We start from the raw sequence: 20274 nt of genomic DNA, 5'->3' as shown, positions 1-20274 counted from the left end.
ATTTTGGGCATGAAAATAACAAACGACAATAAATGTGACCACACTTTAAGCACTTCTTTAGCACATTTGTGATGTTATAAATCACTAGCATGAATATTCAGTAATTACTATGGACTAGGCCAGGATTAGACTGTCACATTGATAAACTCGACTTTATGACCTACCCCTAATCCTTTTGTTAACCAAATGTGGTACGCATTAGGATTTAATATATGATTGCCCACACAAATGAGCTCATTTGGCTTTGGGGTATTTTGACCTTTGACCCTCACTGTAGAAAAGGCTTATGGAGACCGGCCCACATTCTTTTGTTTTTCCATTTGGCTTGAAGGGGACACACATTCCACAACTCTGCGGCCTTGTCCTCCGCCGTAATACTCCACCCACGTCTGTCACACGAGCTCTAATCCCCCTCACAACAGATGAAGGTTTGTTTCAACAGCCAGGCATTTTGTCCTTTTGTGGTAGCTTACATTATCACACAGAGGCTCTTGGGCCCGCTCTGTTCCCTCCGTATGACAAGATCATCCCCTTCCACTCTCTTTACAAACAGCCCATCCCATTACGATACTCCTGCCAGGACCCTGATGTCAATATCCGAAAGCAAACAGTCTCCTGATATGCCCCCTCTCTCTCTTCCACCCCCAGCGCACACAAGTTTACTGGCCGCAATGTATACTTTGACTAGACAGCACTAAAATAGTCTGGCTATCTGATGCAGGCAGGAGAGAACTGCCCTAGTGACTTTGTGGATTGTATTTGCTCTCTCAGAGTTTGCTGTAGACATTTTAGTAAAGTTGCAGCGAGATATCTATTGTCACTAGATATCTGAAAACTAATAACTAAAGTAAGTCTAAACCCAAGAATGAATCCAGAATCCTGATTGTCATAATTTGCTGCACCATCTTGTGTTTGCTCTGTTACAAAACATACCTACTTTATGTTATAGCAAAACATGCTAACGGCCATGGAACCTTGTATATAACTGATATGAAACACTGTACATAAGCAACAACTTGCATAATAGTCACTGGTGCTCAAGTATGTAGAATAGCGTTCCTCACATCAACCACATAGAGATTTCAGTAGAGTTTAACATTAGCATGATGCTAAGTTAACATTGTTATTCTTTAATCACAAATTATTGTATTATCACAAATAATACATGGAACACACAAATATTTGGTCAAATCATCCATGTTTAATTCAATTGAATGTCTTTTATTAATATTGAATTAACCATGGTTTTATTATAGTTAAAGTGTAGTAACCATGTTTTTTTGGCATGTTGACTGCCATGTCTATAACCACAGTTTTACTACAAATACTATGGTTAAACTATGGTAAGTGTAGCAAAACCATGGCTAATTTTTGGTTACCATGGTTTAGCTATAGTAACCATGTTTTTTTTGTTTTATTTGGTTAATTTTCGTAAGGGGTTTTGGGGTACATTTCTGAGATTGCCCTCTTGTGTGATGTTGGACAGTATTTAGTAGAGAGAACATTAATACCAACTCAGAATTATTAATGGGAAACTATGTCTTTTTTAAAGGGTTAGTTCACCCCAAAATGAAAATTCTGTCATTAATTACTCATCCTCATGTTGTTCCAAACCCATAAGACCTTCGTTCATCTTCGGAACACAAATTAAGATATTTTTGATGAAATCGGAGAGCTCTCTGACCCGCCATAGACAGCAAGGCAACTGTAATATTCCCAGGTCCAGAAACATAGCAAGGACATCAGTAAAACAGTCCATTTATCATCAGTGGCTCAACTTCCATTTTGCGAAGCTACGAGAATACTTTTTGTGCGCAAAGAAAACAAAAATAACATAATTTATTCAACAGTTCTTCTCCCCCGATTTACCATCTTCCGCCATTTTATAGATTATCACAACGCATACGCATGCTTTCCCCTAAGCGTAAACAACTCTGATTACGCAGATTACGTTCATGCGCGCACTTTCCCCCCCCCCGAACGTAAACAATGCTGATTACATCGAATACATTTTTGGTTACTCTCCAAAATGGCGGAAGACGTAACTCGGTGGGGAAGAATTGTTTAATCATTAAAATAGTCCATGTGACATCAGTGGTTCAACCATAATTTTATGAAGCTACGAGAATACTTTTTGTGTGCAAAGAAAAAAAAGACTTTATTCAACAATTTCTTCTCTTCCATGTCCATGTAAACAAAATTCGATTATGCCGTAAAGCAGCTCTAAAAAGAGGACAATAGTAAACAGTCAATTTTCTAGTTTTCCAGTTTAGACTACACTAGGATGGGCTCAAAGCTGAAATAAATATCATCTTTTATTATGATGCCTTAAAGTACTATCTGTGTCATTATAGGCAGCTCATTATGTTTTGCAATAGGAATATTTTGTCTCAGGTATGCTGTGGAAACTGAAGGTTCGAGTTTCATTTTGTCCTGATCATCATCGCTAGCATTTAGCGGCCATTAATGTTCCTCAGAGCTTCATTACTCACTGCAAAACTCCCGCTGTCTTCTAACAGAAAGCAGCTTTTCTAATAAAGTTCACTCTCGTTGCACCATGGTAAGACTGGTTAAACAATCCGATTTTCCCATCTAGTGTCTGGCTGCTATAATGAGCTTGATTTGTCATCCTGCACCTGTGATGTCTTGCCAAGTTTCTTGTTTAAAGTCTCGACCTGCAATCATTTTAGTTTATCGCCAGTGTGTCAAAGCTGTTTGAAAAATAATACATCAACGCTAACGCTTAGCAAATGATCTCAATGTCTTTTCTGAGTTAGGCTAATTTGTGGCTCTGTTCATCATTACGCATCCTTTTGTGTTAGTAGTAGCCATATATTGAGCTTGTTGATATCTGTTCTGTTCAAATCTGTTCTGAAGAAACAAACTCGTCTACATCATGGATGGCCTGATGGTAAATCTTAAGCAAATTTTCATATTGGGGTCAACTATTGCTTTAAAATAGGGAAAGTACTGAAGAAAGCAACAAACATTAAGACTATAGGGATGTGTGGAGGAGTAAAGGTTGAGAACTTAAGGGTCAGTAGGTGGAGGTTTGCTCTTTAGGAGTGGTCAAAGGTCAGGGTGTGGACACTGCCCTTCCGTGTTTTAAAGTATTAGAAGGCTTAATTTCACTGAGAGATACATAAACGCTCCAGGAGCTGTGTTCTTAAGATGTTCTCCACTTCAGATAAGTGCTAGCCTGAAGTGGTATTGTGAGTTGGTATCATTTGAAAACATTTTTGACCTTTTTGATCTCTCACAGTGGAGATGGACCAACTGTCCAGTTGTCTCATGCTCCAACTCGCATGTTTTGACAATTTAGGTGTGTGTTCGTATCCGTTTCAGAACAAGTCAAAACATGTTCTGCCGGATTGCCAGTGGCTCAGACAGGATCTTCCAGAAATGAACTCACACACACATATTTACATGTACTGTTTGCAATTATTGCCTTCTGCATATCTACGTCATAGTTGTTATATTTATGAATATTGCTAGTGACAAATTTTCTTCTGTTACTGAGTTAGCTTATTTTCCTTAATCTCAAGAAATCACCTAAAATACCTGTTTCTTTAGTAGGCAATTCAAGTTTCTGTTCTATCCTCTTCCACAACATACAGTTCTAGAAAAAGTGTAAAATATGACATATTTATTGTTCCAAAGGTATGTCACAACTAAAATGCATATGTTCGCTTTGCTGCAACTTCAAAAGTATACCGAGGAACTATTGTCCTCTTTCTAAAATAAGTCCTATACCTATAAAGATATTTGTTACACTTTACAATAAGGTAAAAATGTTTTAAAATATGGTAAAAGGTCACAAAGAATGGGTCCTTTAACATGTTAGATTTTCTTTTTGTAAGAGAATTTTATTATTTTCATGCCTTTTTAAAAGATGAGTGTTTTTTACAATGCAGTAGAAGATGTATCTGTTGTACTCACATGAGATGAAGTATCCAGTCATGGCCTAGAAAATTATATTTTATAAAACATGGGCGGGTCACCCCTCCAGTAGTGTTGTTTTTGGTGGCCTGTTTTAATTTTAGTTTTAGTTACTACATCGATGTTTCCTGTCAGCTTGATTTTTGAGTGGACTTTGCTGTTCCGATGAGCATGAACGGTATATGAGTGGAGCACTCACATGGGCCGTGAGCGACTGAGCGGAGCGCACACGCAGAGAGCGGGATACAGTCTATGGATAACACGCAGAGCGTCACACCACGTGAAAGTGAATCCTGAGCGGTGAACTAATTTTCGGCAGCCGGAATTTCAGTGCATCTCTAATTATTGGCGACATTAGAAATGGATATTATATAATAGCTGCTTTTTTGAACATTTTAGCAATTTCAAAATATTAAAAAAGGATTTTTTACACGGCACCCCTGCTCTCGACAGACAACACCCCGGTTGGGAAACACTTTCCTTTCGAAAAATAAAATAATGTCTAAATAATAATGTTCTAAATAATGCCGCGAGTGGGTCTTGGACCTGATGCAGCCCCTGAAGTGAGACACAGGAAACAGAAATACTGCAAATAACGCGACTAAACGAGACGAAATAACGTTATAACATTTCGTTTCGTCTCGTTTTGGTCAACGAAAATGAAGAGACATTTAGCATAGTTTTTATTTTGTAAACCAGATTTAGTCTCGTTTTTATTCGTCAACAATATTGCATTATACATTTAATTATAGTCATCGTCACATGACCAGCATTTACGTTGCGTCTCGTCTCGTTTTCGTCACGTGATAAAGGTTCGTTGATGAAGATATTTAGTCATAATTTTCGTTGACGAAAGCAACACTACCCTCCAGGTGCCATGTTAAGATGGGCAGCTGAACTTCATACACCCTATTATCAGGCACTTTCTGTCATGTAATACTTTATCTGTATGTCTGGGGTTGTTTTGTAATGGCAATGATAATTGATAATGTATCAGTTTTAAATGATCAATTTAATTTGTTTTTGCAGATGCTACATCCATGCCAGCAGGTGTCAGTATAAAGCCTAAGAATACCATTGTATCAACCAGTGAAATATGAAGAAAATTTTCTTTGTGCATTTTAAAATAGGGTAGCATTCAAAGACAAACTGGTCAAAGCTTGGGAGTTAAAGGGTATAGAAGTTTGGGAGAACTTGAGCAACTACCAGTACAAAAATTTGGAGTCTTCATTCAGGTGATGTTTGTCTATAGAGGAGGTTTCCAGTCTAGTGTCCCCACTGAAAACATCAAGGAACTACGACATATGGAATTGCTATCTCATTACCTTGAAATTTGTTGGAACATAATACAGCACATCTTGATGTATTGTCTGAGAATCATTAAATTAAAAATAACAATATAAGATGCCAACAGACTGGCACCAGTTCTGTGAGAAGCTAATTTAAATGGCATGGCACCTGTTTTTGATTGGCCATTGGTTTGGTTTGGTCTTTCCTTTCTTTCTTTTGTGGGCCAACGTTAACAGGTGGGTTGTGGGAAAGCTGTTAAAATGCAGGTGGTTTTGGTCAATAAACATACACATCTGGTGGGATGGAGGGTTAACCAGGGTGAACTTTGGGAGGAAACTGTCGAGGTGAAAAATGGTCCATGAAAGAGAGGGAAACTAGAAGAGACAGGGTGCTAATCATCATCCTCACTGCTTGCTTTATACAGACTTCTTGCCAAGTGACCCAGAGGACAAGTCCAAAAGACCTTGCAATTAGTTTAGCGCTTCCAAATGGTTATGTCAACAGGGCAAACGTAATTGAAAATGAGAGCTCAAGCCTGGGTTTACCTTCACATACTTGTCAATACGGCCCAAAAACATATGCAAACACTGTTGACTTGCTGAAGCTATTTGTCTCACATACTTATCCCAGCTGGAGCACAAGTTGCCCATTCTGATTTCAGGAAAGGAGGATAGGCCAAATCCATTAAGGGGAGTTTTTTTTGAGGGGGATAAATATGTGCAAAGCAGGTTTCATTTCACTCCTGCTTTTCCTGGACACACTTTAGAGGAATCTGGGAGCAAATCAGCACTTTCCGTTGGCACAGCCTCAGTGAGATCTGCAGGAGTATTTATGCAGACATTGATATGAAGTGGATGTTTAACTGGCCATTTTTATACTCCGCACTTTGTCAGTGAAACGGTCAGCCTTTAATTTTCCTCAAAAAAAAGGCAGGTATACAATTTTAGCTCTCAATGGGACGAAAAGAGTCACTCTTTGTACTCTGAGGGGGTTGTTATAAAGAGCCCTTGTTGGAGGGTTGGGTTTGCTTTTCTGTAAGCTTTGCCTGGTAGACTTCAGTTTGAAGCTTTTTTATATTATTATTTTCAGGCAGGACGTTAAGGGGGCAAGGCACAGGGACACAATGCAGACTGAATTCATAACTAAATCGCCCATGTGGCCAAGTAGCATCAACATGTCTGGGGTACTTTGAAGAATGTTAACCACTGGGCTACCGCTTCAGCAGTAGGCAACAACTTGATTAAATTCTGCCCAACATTCTACAATGAATTGAAAGAGTGTGGCATAGATCCTATCCCAGGGTAGGCAAGTTCGGTCCTAGAGAGACGCTGTCCTGTAGATTTTAGCTCCAACCCTAATCAAACACACCTGAATAAGCTAATCAATGTTTTCAGGATTACTAAGGCTATAGGCAGGTGAGATTTTTTTCAGGGTTGGAGCTAACCTCTGCAGGACAGAGACTCTCTGGGGCCGAACTTGTCTACCTCTGTCCTATCTCAAATGGTCTCAACCTCTACAGTCCTACTTCTATTCCAGGACTGTTCATCTTCAGTCCTGGAGGGCCACTGTCCTGCAAAGTGTAGCTCCAACCCTAATCAAACACACCTGAACAAGCTAATCAATGTCTTCAAGATCACTAGAAAGCTACAGTCAAGTGTGTTTGATTAGGGTTGGAGCTAAACTCTGCAGGACAGTGGCCCTCCAGGACTGAAATTGCCGAACCCTGTTCTATTTCATATTTTGGTGATGTATTTCTGCATAGTCCTCTGCTGTAAAGTCTGCAGGCTTTGCAAAATGGAACATGAAAGGTGCATTTCAGATGCAAAGGGGCATTTAAAGCTCTTCACAATAAAATTACAAATTAGATAACCTATGGCAGGGGGGTCCAGTCCTGCTCCTGGAGGGTAACTGTCCTGCAGAGTTCACACCTGAACCAGCTAATCAAGGTCTTCGGGATTTCTAGAAACTTCTCTTGTGTAGGAGATCTGCAGGACGCTGACCTTTCGAGAGCAGAATTGAACAACCCTGCCCCTTAGAATTGAGCTAATAATCATAAGGTTGCAAATCCTCCTTTTAGCAAAGTACATCATGACACCTGCAGAAAGGAGCCTCTAGTTACTCCTGAGGGATTGTCCTTGTAATAAAATCCTTGGACTGCAAGTCATTTTGGGTAAATGACTACTTGCAAAGATGAATGAACCCATGAATATACGTGTTGTGTTTGAAGTGAAAGCATCTGTGTTTCTGATGTACATCTGAGACTTATTTCCGCTTTTCCCTCATCATGTCCTCCTTTCATCTATGTCTTTCTGTATCTCCTGACTTCTTCCATACTCCCTGCTATAGTCTCCCAGTCTTATCTTTCTTTCTTCCTCGCCAAGCCTCCCTGGAATTGCAGCCTTTCGTTTAAGGTCGTAAACACTCTATTTGTGGGCAGGTAGCCTGCAGGCAGGCTAGGGGGTAGTTAGCTGCCCTCTGAAAGCTTTTTGGAGTTCAAGGCTGCTGAAAATGAGCCAGAGTCTCTCTCTCTCTCTCTCTCTCTCTCTCTCTCTCTCTCTCTCGCTCTCTCTCTATCAGAGTCTCCTCTGTATGTCTGGAACAGAAGATGATTGCCTTCTCTTTTACACCTGTTCTGTCTTGCACTGTCTGGATGTTTCTCTCTCACTAAGGCTGTCTGAATGGCTAATCCTCTTTGACATTCGCCTATGTTGTCATTTCATCAGTAATAGATAATTAAATTAAACAGAAGAGGCTCTAATTTGCTCTAGTTGGTGTGACAAAACACTGGACATCTCTCATATCAGGGTGGGTATGTGGGTATTCACGGTCATGCCCCCTTTCCCTAACACTGAATGTCAGCCAATTTGAAAATAAAAAGCGAGCATGCATTTAACATTATTTCGGGACCCGCTGACCCTTCTAGAAATACAAATGCCCGAAAAACAACTGGACAACCTGTATTTTGCATTGCAGATTTGTGACAGCATTGGCTCAACCAGTGTCATGAGCTTGGGGTGAGGCTATCAGTTATTAATATGTAATTGTGTTTAGTGCCACTAGTGGTAAAATCCATCAAAAATTGGTCTATTTATCACATGGCTAATTGGCTATCATTAATCTAGAATCTATCATGACAGGAAGAGGATATTTTACTTAAATTCTGGCATGTTCTGCACCATGAAGAGGAGCATGGTACTTTATTTATATTTGGGTCGTCTTATCACAGATCTCGTCATTTGTTTGCACATTCACAATGTCCAAACATGTTGTTTGCTGGTGACATGCTTATATATGAGTCCCTGGTGTTATATGGCTTGCGGTAATGGAGCAGGGTTTCCTGTGTTGGGTTCAGGTGGTCCGGCTGTCAGTGAGTGGGATGCCTTTGGGAGGTGGGGGTGTCAAAAAAGATTCACAGTTGAAACTTTGCACAGCTGTTCACAAGGTCAACCCTTTATAAACTGTGATGAAATCTTTTTTATCTCTCTACCTCAATTTATTTCCTCCCACATCTTCCTTGGTTTCCAACCATTTTTTCCAATATCATAATTTTAATGCCATTACAAAAACCCATTTATTACTGTACTCATTTAATAACTTGCTCTTTTTAAGAAAACATTTGTCCACTCAGAGCAGCTTGATTGGTCAACGTCCTGACACATGGTGGCCCTATTTTTTTTACCAAGTCACCACCCATATCACCTGACTCATCTGTCACAAGCCTTGTCTTTCAATGGTCTATTAATAAACTAATGGTCTCATAGGAGGCTTTACACCCTACTGTGATATTGCTGGTTATATTACACATTACAGCATTCCATGTGCTTTTCTGTGTATAGGAGTCTTCGCTACCACCAGCTTTATTTAAAAGTGTTAAATTACATGTGATAAGGAAAATATTAGTATTTATTCATTTGGGAGTCACTTAACGAAACATCGTAGCAGTTAATGTTTTCCCTGGGAATCGAACCCATGACCTTGTGTTGGGAGTGCAGTGCTCTACCAGTTAAGCTACTGCAAAGGAAAAACTATTTATCAACATTAAGATATGAAGTCTTAAATGTTATGAATGCTAACACAATTTTTATATCAAAGCAATTTTCAGTTTCACGTTATTAATATTACTGATGCTCCACTGATGCTATGTATGTAAGTCAGCACTGCATATTTTTGCATTTATCAGAACCGTCTTTACTGACAAGATGCGCGTTAAATATCGCATGCGATTAATCGTGCAGCCCTAATTTATACTAATGTTGTGTTTCTTATTGATGCCTTTCCAGGTCGTAATGAGCTGATAGCAAGATACATAAAATTGCGGACTGGAAAAAACCGCACACGAAAACAGGTAGTGTGAAAGTTTCTATTACCACTTGTTTGGATCGGTACAACAGAAGTCATATCAAAGTCAAAGATTATCACGATATTCTGGCTTAATTACATTATGATGCTTGTAACTGATTCAGTCATTAATCTATTATTTATTTATTTATTTTGGCTTGTTCAAGTAAATTTTTTTTAAGTGTTCTTGTTTCACTGGTTGAAATAACAGTGAACTTTTTATTGACAACTATTGGTGTGAATGCTGCAATGCCCAAAAACAAACATTTTCAGTAATTGATGCCATTATGTACGGTGACGCATTGCTGCCAAACACATACGATTTTTTTCCACTCAATTATGTCAATAACGAGATATGTCATTTTAACGACACCTTTTCTTGTAATAACGAGATATGTCATTAAAATGACATCTTTTCTCGTAATAATGAGATGTTATGTCGTTAAAATTACACCTTTTCTCATAATAACGAGATGTTATGTCGTTAAAATGACATCTTTTCTCGTAATAATGAGATATGTCGTTAAAACAACATCTATTCTCGTAATAACAAAATGTTGTCGTTAAAACGACATCTTTTTCTCGTTAAAATGACACCTTTTCTCGTAATGAGACATTGTCGCTAAAATGAGATAATCTCGTTAAAACGACATATTTGCTCATTAAAACGATGTATTGTTTTCTTGTAATAACGACATATGTCAAAAAACGATGTTTTTCCCATTACCTATAGAAGATGTATGGTTACATTATGTGTAGATTATTAATAATAATAATAAAATCAAACCGTTTGTCATTTCTCTTTATTTATTTTTAGTTCGATTTGGTTTTAAATAGGGATGCACCCAGGCCCGATACTGAGCTCCTGTACTCGTACTCGTTAAAATGCCCCGATACCAAACGCCGATACCACACAGCATGTGATAAGCGCCATATTCAGACAAAGAAACACCGACAACAGAACAACAGACAGCAGAATGGAGTTATTAGAGATTAAGGATGTCTACGAAGTATATGTATGCAATGAATATAATGTTAAACATTCAGTATTAATGCCTGTATAGCTGATGTGCGTGAGTTGATAAGCAAAGCGCGCTGAGTGAAAAGTATCGGTATCGGGCGAGTACTGAAAAAAGTGGTATCGGTGCATCCCTAGTTTTAAATCAAACTTAAGTCATTCAAAAAAAGAAATATTCCAAGCCCAGAGTCGATTATTCAAAAATAACTGGTTTGAGTCATATCCTCTGTGTCTAAGTGCAATTATTGGATAGCATTATATTGTAAACAGATTGGAGATTAATCCTAATAAACATGCCGCTACAATAAAAACAATAACATTAAAATTTAAAACTTAAAATTTAAAAGTGTATTTCTGTTTATCTCAGGACTTTGGCGACAGCAGCGTGGACAATGGCTTAGCTCGCTCACGTAGGCCTCCTAATGTAACTACATATCTTTTATAATTTGAAAAACATATCATTTTTATGACAATATTTCGCTAATACAAGAATTTTAATTTTAACGAAGTAATTATCTCGTTTTAACAACATAACATCTTATTATTACTATAAAAGATGTCGTTTCAATGACATAACATCTCGTTATTACGAGAAAATATTATCCTATTCACAGGCGCATTTATCACATGATTTATTAATTTGTTATTATTATTATTTATGTGATTAATATTTATATTCCCTTAGGAGGAACCACCCCTATATAGGCTACACTAAAACTTCATGACTCATGAGTTAAATGGAAACATATTTGGCAAAACACTCGAATAGTTCTTAAGGTGTAAAACTGGAAAAAAGTACTTAGTGCACTTTTAATATTGCACTATAAATAGAAACTTTAAAGGTGGGGTATGTATTTTTTTGAAAACGCTTTAGAAAACTGAGTCGGGCCGAGTACCAAAACAAACTTGTAGCCAATCAGCAGTAAGGGGCGTGTCTACTCATGATGCAGAGGAGAGAGCGTTCAGTGCACAGGACGGACATTAGCCGAGCGACAGAAAGATAGAGATGGCGGATAAAAAACAAAAGAGGAAAACGTCTGCGGAACAAAAGAAGGCTTACGATAAGGCAAGAAGTAGGACCCGTGTAAATATCGGATCAGCTTTCCAGCGCTGGAGAGAACTCAAGGAGCGGAAGGCCTGCGATCGGACGCCGAGGTTGCTTTGTTTCTTCTCGATAGGTGAGTAACACCGTGTCTACACCGCGCCGCAACAGCTACAGTCTGTCTACACTGAACGCGACAAAGCGACCGTTAAAAATCATTTTAAATTTGTGCCAGTACGTCATAAATAGAACGCAGCAGCTGTTTTCTGTCGGGGATTTGTCGTGTTGCGCCGCGCCACATCCAGTGTAGACATTAGATATGTATATATATATATCTATGGTGTAGACAGCATCACTGATTATAATGAGTTCTATAGTATTTTGTCGCGCCGCACCACTCGCGTCCGGTGTAGACACGGTGTAACGTTGGCAACTAATCGTTGTCTGGGTTGCGTACGTATGTGTGGGGCGGAGCTATCAAAATAGGGGCGAGACCCTTTTGGGGTAGGGGCGTGTTTGTTTTGGTGATTTGAAATATCAACATTGGCTACCAGAAATCACTTACCCCACCTTTAAATAAACAGAAAATTTTATAAACGTAGTATTTGCCTATATCTGTAGTAGAGGTCTAATATCTATTCTTTGCGAATTCTGAAGCAGTGCAAATGTAAATGTGCTGTTTTCTTGTGATCACTGAAACTGCAATGCTGTAATTAAAAAAGTCAGTACTCTATGGTTCATTGGTCATTTGGTCATTTTGACAGATGTGTTGTTATGACATATATGTGTTGGATGATGTCAAATGTCTGTGGTCCTGTTTTGCCTCAGGTGTCTAGTCACATGCAGGTGTTAGCCAGGAAGAAAATGCGGGAATATCAAGTAGGCATTAAGGTATGGCTTCTTTTCAATGTCTCTCTTCTCTTTTCTTTTTTCCCTTCCTTCCTTTCTCCCTCCTCTGACTTCCTTCCTGCAGGTGTCTAGCCATCTGCAGGTTCTTGCGCGGAGAAAGTCTCGCGAGATTCAGTCTAAGCTGAAGGTATGCGCCTCACTGCAGTCTGCTCTGCTCTGACCGCTGAAAACTAGCTTTTCCTAAACTCACCAACCCTTCCTATCTGTAGTACGCTAAATGTTAAAAATTACTTGTGATGTTCAGCTTACATGTAGCATAATGTAACCGTCGCTGTGTACAGACATTCATTAAAACACATACATTGTGATGGAATTGAGCAGCATGCTTGCAAAGTAATGGCACTCTCTAGCGGTTGACTAAATATTGCATTGCATTCTAGTTGTATTGCTACATGGAAGCTAATGTGTATGCCTGACTGAACCAGGCTCAAACTCAAACCTATACTCATCTTTACATCTTTCTGCGATTTATTTGTTAACTCTATTGGAACACTGTACTATCCAAGTTTACGTTTTGGTGTAGTAGTAGTAATACTTGTATTGATTTGATTAATTGCTTTGCTTTTATAATTCTCATTTGTAAGTAATTTTCCACCTAAAAAAAAACAACAGACTACCTGGATGTTTTCTTGTTTTCTTTTGCTTTGATTTTCCCCCTCACTTACTATTTATTTATTTATTTATTTATTCATTCATTCATAAGGAGATGTTGCCTGTATAATTCAATTTTTTCTAATTATAATTGTAACCACTTGTGATTGTGATCACACTATAATGTCCAAAATATTTATATTTAATTAATTCTAAAAAATATATTTATTTATTTATCACACTATAATGTCCAAAATGTTTATATTTAAAGGGGTCATATGATGCGATTTCAATTTTTCCTTTCTCTTTGAAGTGTTACAAGCTCTTGGTGCATAAAGAAGATCTGTAAAGTTGCAAAGACTAAAGTCTCAATGGTCGCTGAGGAAATACTACAACTTCACGCTGTGGATCGCCGGATCGGCTTTCACCGTGGATGAAGCCTAACAAGTCCAGCCCGGAGTCGTCACATGTGGTTGCCGCAAACCCGCCGGATGCTCCTTCGTCGAATCCGCCGGCCACTGCTCACTCTAATCCGCCATGTGTGACGCTGTGTTTCGTTGTTGAAACTACTTTGTTTGGTCTTCCAAAAGAGGACACGACTAGAACAATATGGTAAGGGGCGTAACATTTCCGTCACACGCTTGAGGTATTCGGCCAATCACAATGCACTGGATAGCTGGCCAATCACAGCACACCTCGCTTTTCAGACCGATGAGCTTTGTAAAAATCGACGCGTTTCAGAAAGGCGGGGCATAGAGGAGAAACAATAATGTACAGTATGTGGAAAATAATGTGTTTTTTGAACCTTAAACCGCATAAACACATTTCATTACACCAAATACACACAATAATGTTCTTTTTAGCAGCATCATATGACCTCTTTAAGTAATTCCAAAAAAGTATTTATTTATTGTTTTATTTATTTATCTCTGTCCAAAATTTCCAGCAGTCTTTTTTCAAATTAATAATTTATTTGCTTATGAAAATAATGATAGATAGATAGATAGATAGATAGATGTCTTATTTTACTTTATTTTCCCCATCATTCATTCATTCTATAATCTGACCCAGAAATACTCTTTGTTGACACATTACATATTAAATAAAGTAATACAAACACATTGCATTATTTAACATAGATTTATAAACATCCATACTTGATACATTATTATATATAATACATACAAACACACCATTTTTTATGTTCATGTTTTTGCATGGTTAATGGTTCAGCTTTGTGAGCTGAGTCTAGTGAGGGGGGAAGTAAACACATGAACGATGATTGTTCTTATATGGAGGTCGTTGGTTTAGTTTTTTTCCAGCAGTAAATGAAAGGCAGCAGTTATAGTGATTGTTCAGAGGTGAAGCTAAAGAACTCTATTCTGTGATATCTGAACATACAGCGTCAGAGGAGAAAGCACTGGCCTCTCGGTCCAGCTGTGCTCCTCAGAGTCATTTGATCAGTGTGTAATCTGATCTGTTTGTCCCATCAGCATTTTTAACAGTTTCTCTTCCTTTCAATTTTAGGCCATGAACTTGGTAAGTGAAATGTTTTGTAGTCTGCTTTGCCCGCAGAGCTTTATCCACGCAGACACTCATCTTTCAGTTTGCGCAGTTCAGTGCTTTGGCTGCCAGTGTCACCCGTCTCACAGTGTGGATGAATTGAGCAACCACTACTACTGTTCTCCATTTCAGTTTTGGCTTACATTTTTATTTGTTATAGCTGCAAACTCGGAACGCTGCAAAGTATTTTAAAAGTGTTTTATTCTGTGTCATTAATTGTAAGTTTGTATTATATCAATGTTCTTTTGTTAGTGTGTTCTATAATAATTGAGTAACTTTGTATACTAAATTCAGACATGGACTTAATTCTAAAATGTGGTTTCCATTGCATTCTTTGGCAATGTTTAAAACACTTTATCTGTGACGATTTTCTGGGTGGGACACTTTCAGATTTCTGTCTCCTTCATTCCGTCTTAATTTTTTTTTTGGTCTTCTTTCTGTCAACTGAACGGCACTGCCTTTACATGCAGTGAATGTTTATGCTGTTCAGGTTTTCTGTGTGATATTGTATTTTGTTTGGGTGGCTGGATTCAAATGCAAGCACGATATCACACATCACATGCCCTTTGAAGCATGATTTTTGCATGCTTGCCTAAACCATTTAGTTTAGCATGCAGATCTTGCACTAAAATTACACTAATGTTCAAAAGTTTGGGATCAGTAGGATTTTTTAAAATTAATTAATTAAATTATTTATTTATTTTTTGAAAGAAGACTTCTCACTGAGGCTGCATTTATTTGATCAAACATAAGGTAAAACAGTAATATTTTGATGAATTTTGATTATTGAATAAATATTGTTAAAAATAACTGTTTTCTATTTGAATATATTATAAAATGTAATTTATTCTTGTGATGCAAAGCTGAATTTTTAGCAAAGCTGAATTCCTCCAATCTTCAGTGTCACATGATCCTTAAAATCCTTCTACTATACTTTTATTGTTATATTTGTATTATTATGTTGAAAACAGTTGTGCTGCTTAATATTTTTGTGGAAACCATGATACATTTTTTTCAGGATTCTTTGATGAATAGAAAGTTCAAAAGAACAGCATTTGTTTTATTTGTATTTTTTGCGTCAAAGTCAATGTCAAAGTATTTACTGTTATTAATAGTAGTAAAAATTGATTCCTTAAAAATTTATTTACTGATCCTCAAACTTTTGAATGGTAGTGTATATATTTTTTTAATCTGCTTTTCATAAAGATTGCATATTATCACATATAAGTATGTATACTTATAAGTATGCTATTAATAATATGTAAACATTTCTTGACCTTTTATTTGAAACCATAGCTAATATTGTTATAGAATGCAGATTATTAGTTAGACATTAGTAATATAATATAATATAATTCATATTGTGTCTGTATATAATTTATATAAATATAATTATATAAATACATTATATTAAAAATTATTTTTAAAAAATCCAATAGATTAATTAATCTTGGATATGGTATTATGAAAGTTCTGATGTTTCTTTCAATCCATGGTTGTGTTCCAAATGGTTCATCTTTCTGCCCAGTAAAACTGCATCTAATGAGCTTTTCTTGTGTATTTCTCAGGATCAGGCCTCCAAAGACAAAGCCCTGCAGAACATGGCCGCTCTTTCCTCCGCTCAGATCGTTTCTGCCAATGTGATGAAGAGTCAGCTGCCTCCTCTTCCTCAGCACCACTATCCTCCTCCAGCCCGGGTTAGTTCAGAGTTTAAGTCACCCTCTTTTGACCAATTCTCTAACGTAACCTTCAAACTCACATTGTGCTCTGTTTTGTTATCTAGTTTTGGCCCGGCCCCATCCCAGGACAGCCTGGACCTTCTCAGGAGTGAGTATTTCTGGCATCTGATCTAAACTCAGTGTTCTTGTGAGATCCTGCTAAACTTTCTCTGTGTTTTTCTAGCATCAAACCCTTTGCACCGAGTCCATACTCCACCCTTCAGCCTCCACTGCCTCCACCCATATCAAGTAAGAGCAGTGCTGGGATTATATCAACCCTATACTGAGCTCAGACTGACCACCCGGCCTAAACCAGCATGTTTTCTCGACAGGTTATGAGCAGTTACCCACTCCGCACCCCACGAGCGCCACTGCCATGCCTGTGTGGCAGGACCGGACCATTGCCTCCTCTAAACTGCGCATGCTGGAGTACTCGGCCTTCATGGAGGTCCAGAGAGACCCTGACACTGTGAGTCTCACTACTGCAGAGTAGGGCTGGGCGATATGGCCTAAAAAAAAATCCGATTTACGATTTAAATAGATTTTTTTCCCCCCTAATTAAAATCAATCTGCAGATGACAAAGAAATTGTTCAAAACAAGTTTTAACTTAATTTTGTTTTGATTTTCCCTTCTGGGACTTGATCTGGATTTCCCCCTTGGGGTTAAAGTGCAAACAGAAACATCAAGCCAAAAAGACAAGATGGCAGGCCCTGCCATTGTAAACGGTGAAGATGCAACATAACGTAACATAACATTCTTATCATACTGGATACAGTTTGTAAATGTTTGTAAGACTGTAAGTCAGTGGTCTTCACTATTTTTTTCATGGGAGCCGCACTGATAGGGCAAAGTCAATCAGAGAGCCACTTTTACCGCGAAGTATCAAAAGTTACATCTAGTCATAAATAGCATGTCTTTTTATCAATCTGTCATCCCTGATATGCAATGCAATGCAAAAGGGGCCATCATTCTTTATCATTTACCAGTCAAATTTGTATCTGAGACAAGATGATTTAAAAAAAAAAAAAGCAGGATTACCTTAATGCTGGAAAGACCTTAAGTTATTGTTTTTTTTTTATACTAGCCCATCATGTATCTTACCATCCAAGTGCACATTCGAAGTTAAGAGATTAAAACTGGCAACTCCGCAGTTATGCCGAGTTCACACTGCACGATTGTAGCCCGATTTTTCACTCGCCGACAGGTTTTGCGAAATCGCTGACAAATGCCCAAATCGGTGCTCGTTCACGCGAGTGACAATCACGCAGTGTGAATTATCAAAGACGCGATCTGAGGGAATCGCCGACACGTCGCCGACGCCTGCAAAATATTTGGCATGCTAAATATCTGGAGCTTTGCGGACCAGACAGAGCTGTCGGCGATTCTTCCTATTGTGAAGTCATGCAGTGTGAAACCCCCTGTCGCCGATTCATCGTGCAATGTGAACACAGCAGCAACTGAATGCTACCCCAGATAGTCACGCAGTGTGAAAACAACGGCGATCCGACGACTTTGAAAATCATGCAGTGTGAACTCGGCATTAGTGTCATGGACGTTGGACAGAGCAAGTGTAAATATCTTTTCTAGTCTATATTTCCATCTTGTAATGCCGCTGTTTTAGGAATTTTTTTTATATATAAATTATTATTTGTAATAGAGCAGACACTGTCTGACCATGTCTACACACCGGACGTGGCGACAGTTGTCTTGCCGCACCCCGCTGTGCTAAAAGTCTGTCTACACTTGTTGACACTACAGTTGCAAATCATCTGAACGTAGTGTCAGTACAGTTCGTCATAAATAGAACGAGGCATCAGTTTACTGATGGGGATCGTGTCACATCGCATGGCGCTGCGCCGCATCCAGTGTAGACAACATCACTGGGTTCTATTGTCTTTTGTCGGATCGCGCCACTCGCGTCCGGTGTAGACATGGTGTGAGTTTTTTTTAATGGGTTATGTTATAGCCCTGCTTGTTTTTAATGTTTTTATGAAATATCTGTATTGACTGCATGATCATATCATCGTATTATTTACTGCCATGCGAGCCACAAAGTAAAGCTTGGCGAGCCGCACAATGAGTAACACTGCTGTAGGTTGCTTTTTGGCGGGTGTGCTTGTGCTGCCGCGGTCTTGTTCATTTTGTAGGGCACAACATCTCTCTCACTCGGCAGCATGCCTCTGTTTGAGGTGCTGCAGTAAATTGGTCGTACTGCTACCTTTGCTAGCAACAGACACAAACACACTTTGCAGCGGGGTGTTGTTTGTTCTGCGTCTGTTTCAATTTCAATTTCAAATTACGGATGACACTGTGCCTTTCTTGGGAACGAGTTCTTCCCTGCTCGCTGCCATGTTGTTTGTGTATCTCTATGGCAAACGCGCGGGGGGAGGGCTGAGCCCATTCGGAACTACGGGAGCCCAGGGGGGAGCGTTGGCATATGTTAAAAAGGTAACCGATTTTCACCCAGCCCTAGTTTTGCATAAAAGGAATTTATCTTGCTGGAGTTTCGTGCTGTTTCTAAATCGTGTAAATTTCTACCGGATATCTGGTTGGATCACAAGACTGGAGTAGAGATCACTATGAATTGCTCTTCACGAGCACAGTAACTGAAATTTAAAACCATTAAAAGAAAAGGCTCAATAAACTATTTAATACACTACGCATCAATATCTCTTCACTTTGTGCTTTGAACTTCCGCAATAAGTAACACTGCTGTAGGTTGGTTTTTGGCGGGTGTGCTTGTGCTGCCGCGGTCTTATTCATTTCGTAGGGCGCAACATCTCTCTCACTCGGCAGCATGCCTCTGTTTGAGGTGCTGCAGTAAATTGGTCGTACTGCTACCTTTGCTAGCAACAGACTTCAAACACACTTTGCAGCGGGGTGTTGTTTGTTCTGTGTCTGACGCCGCAAAACCAAACCAATTTCAAATTACGAATGACACTGTGCCTTTCTTGGGAACGAGTTCTTCCCTGCTCGCTGCCATGTTGTTTGTGTATCTCTATGGCAAATGCGTGGGGGGAGGGCTGAGCCCATTTGGAACCATGGGAGCCCAGAGGGGAGCGTCGGCGGATGTTTAAGAGAAAACCGATTTTCATTCAAACAAATCGATGTAAACTACACATTCGAGTTAATCGATAAAATCGATTTATCGCCCAGCCCTACTGCAGAGTATATTAGATACTAATGCTAGCGTGTTATGTGGTGTCTGTGTTGTTCTGAAAGGTTTTAGCATGTTAGCATGCAGTAGGGTGTTCTGGGTGGTTAAGCTTGTGCTAAGAGTTTCTAGGATGTGTTTTAAAACATGATAACAGCATGCTAGCAACATGCTAAAACATGCTAAAACAAACAAACACACGCACACACATACACAGTGTTGGGAAAAGTTACTTTTAAAAGTAATGCATTACAATATTGCATTTCTCCATAAAAAAGTAACTAATTGCATTTCTTTATTGAATTTTTAATGGAAAGTAATGCATTACGTTACTTTTGCAGTACTTTTTGTCACCTGAGCTGTGCTTGCTTAATATTTTTTTTAATAACAAAAAAAACAAATGTTATATTTTTGGCTACTGTATGGGCCCTTTCACTCCAAAAGTAAAATTAATAAGCCTCAGGCTGAATAAAGTGCCTCTGCCTCTGCACCTGTGTCAGTGAACAAATGGGAAAACAAAAAAACTTGCATTACTTATTTGAAAAAGTTACCCCCAGCACTGCATATATATATATATATATATATATATATATATATACTGTGTGTATGTGTATATGTATATATATATATATATATATATATATATACTGTGTGTATGTATATATATATATATATATATATATATATATATATATTGTGTGTATGTATATA

At 38.5% G+C, this 20274-nt stretch overlaps 1 protein-coding gene across 5 annotated transcripts in view; it reads left to right on the top strand.

Annotated features, from left to right (window-relative positions):
* The window catches only part of tead3a (TEA domain family member 3 a), a 46698-nt gene that overhangs the window by 17729 nt on the left and 8695 nt on the right, over positions 1-20274 (top strand). The window contains exons 3-9 of one of the 5 annotated variants that reach the window (XM_016497644.1): positions 9510-9574; positions 12601-12663; positions 14655-14666; positions 16259-16387; positions 16474-16517; positions 16593-16657; positions 16741-16877. In XM_016497644.1, coding sequence (XP_016353130.1) covers positions 9510-9574; positions 12601-12663; positions 14655-14666; positions 16259-16387; positions 16474-16517; positions 16593-16657; positions 16741-16877 — 515 coding nt within the window. Of the gene's footprint in view, positions 1-9509; positions 9575-12455; positions 12519-12600; positions 12664-14654; positions 14667-16258; positions 16388-16473; positions 16518-16592; positions 16658-16740; positions 16878-20274 lie in introns of all 5 variants that reach the window. The other 4 variants (XM_016497645.1, XM_016497647.1, XM_016497646.1 and 1 more) reach the window with 4 other exon arrangements.

This window comes from Sinocyclocheilus anshuiensis, unplaced genomic scaffold (assembly GCF_001515605.1).
Source record: "Sinocyclocheilus anshuiensis isolate Anshui unplaced genomic scaffold, SAMN03320099.WGS_v1.1 scaffold130, whole genome shotgun sequence".
Classification (NCBI taxonomy): domain Eukaryota; kingdom Metazoa; phylum Chordata; class Actinopteri; order Cypriniformes; family Cyprinidae; genus Sinocyclocheilus; species Sinocyclocheilus anshuiensis.
Note: the sequence above shows the minus strand (reverse complement) of the source record. Positions and strands in the feature narration are given on the sequence as shown.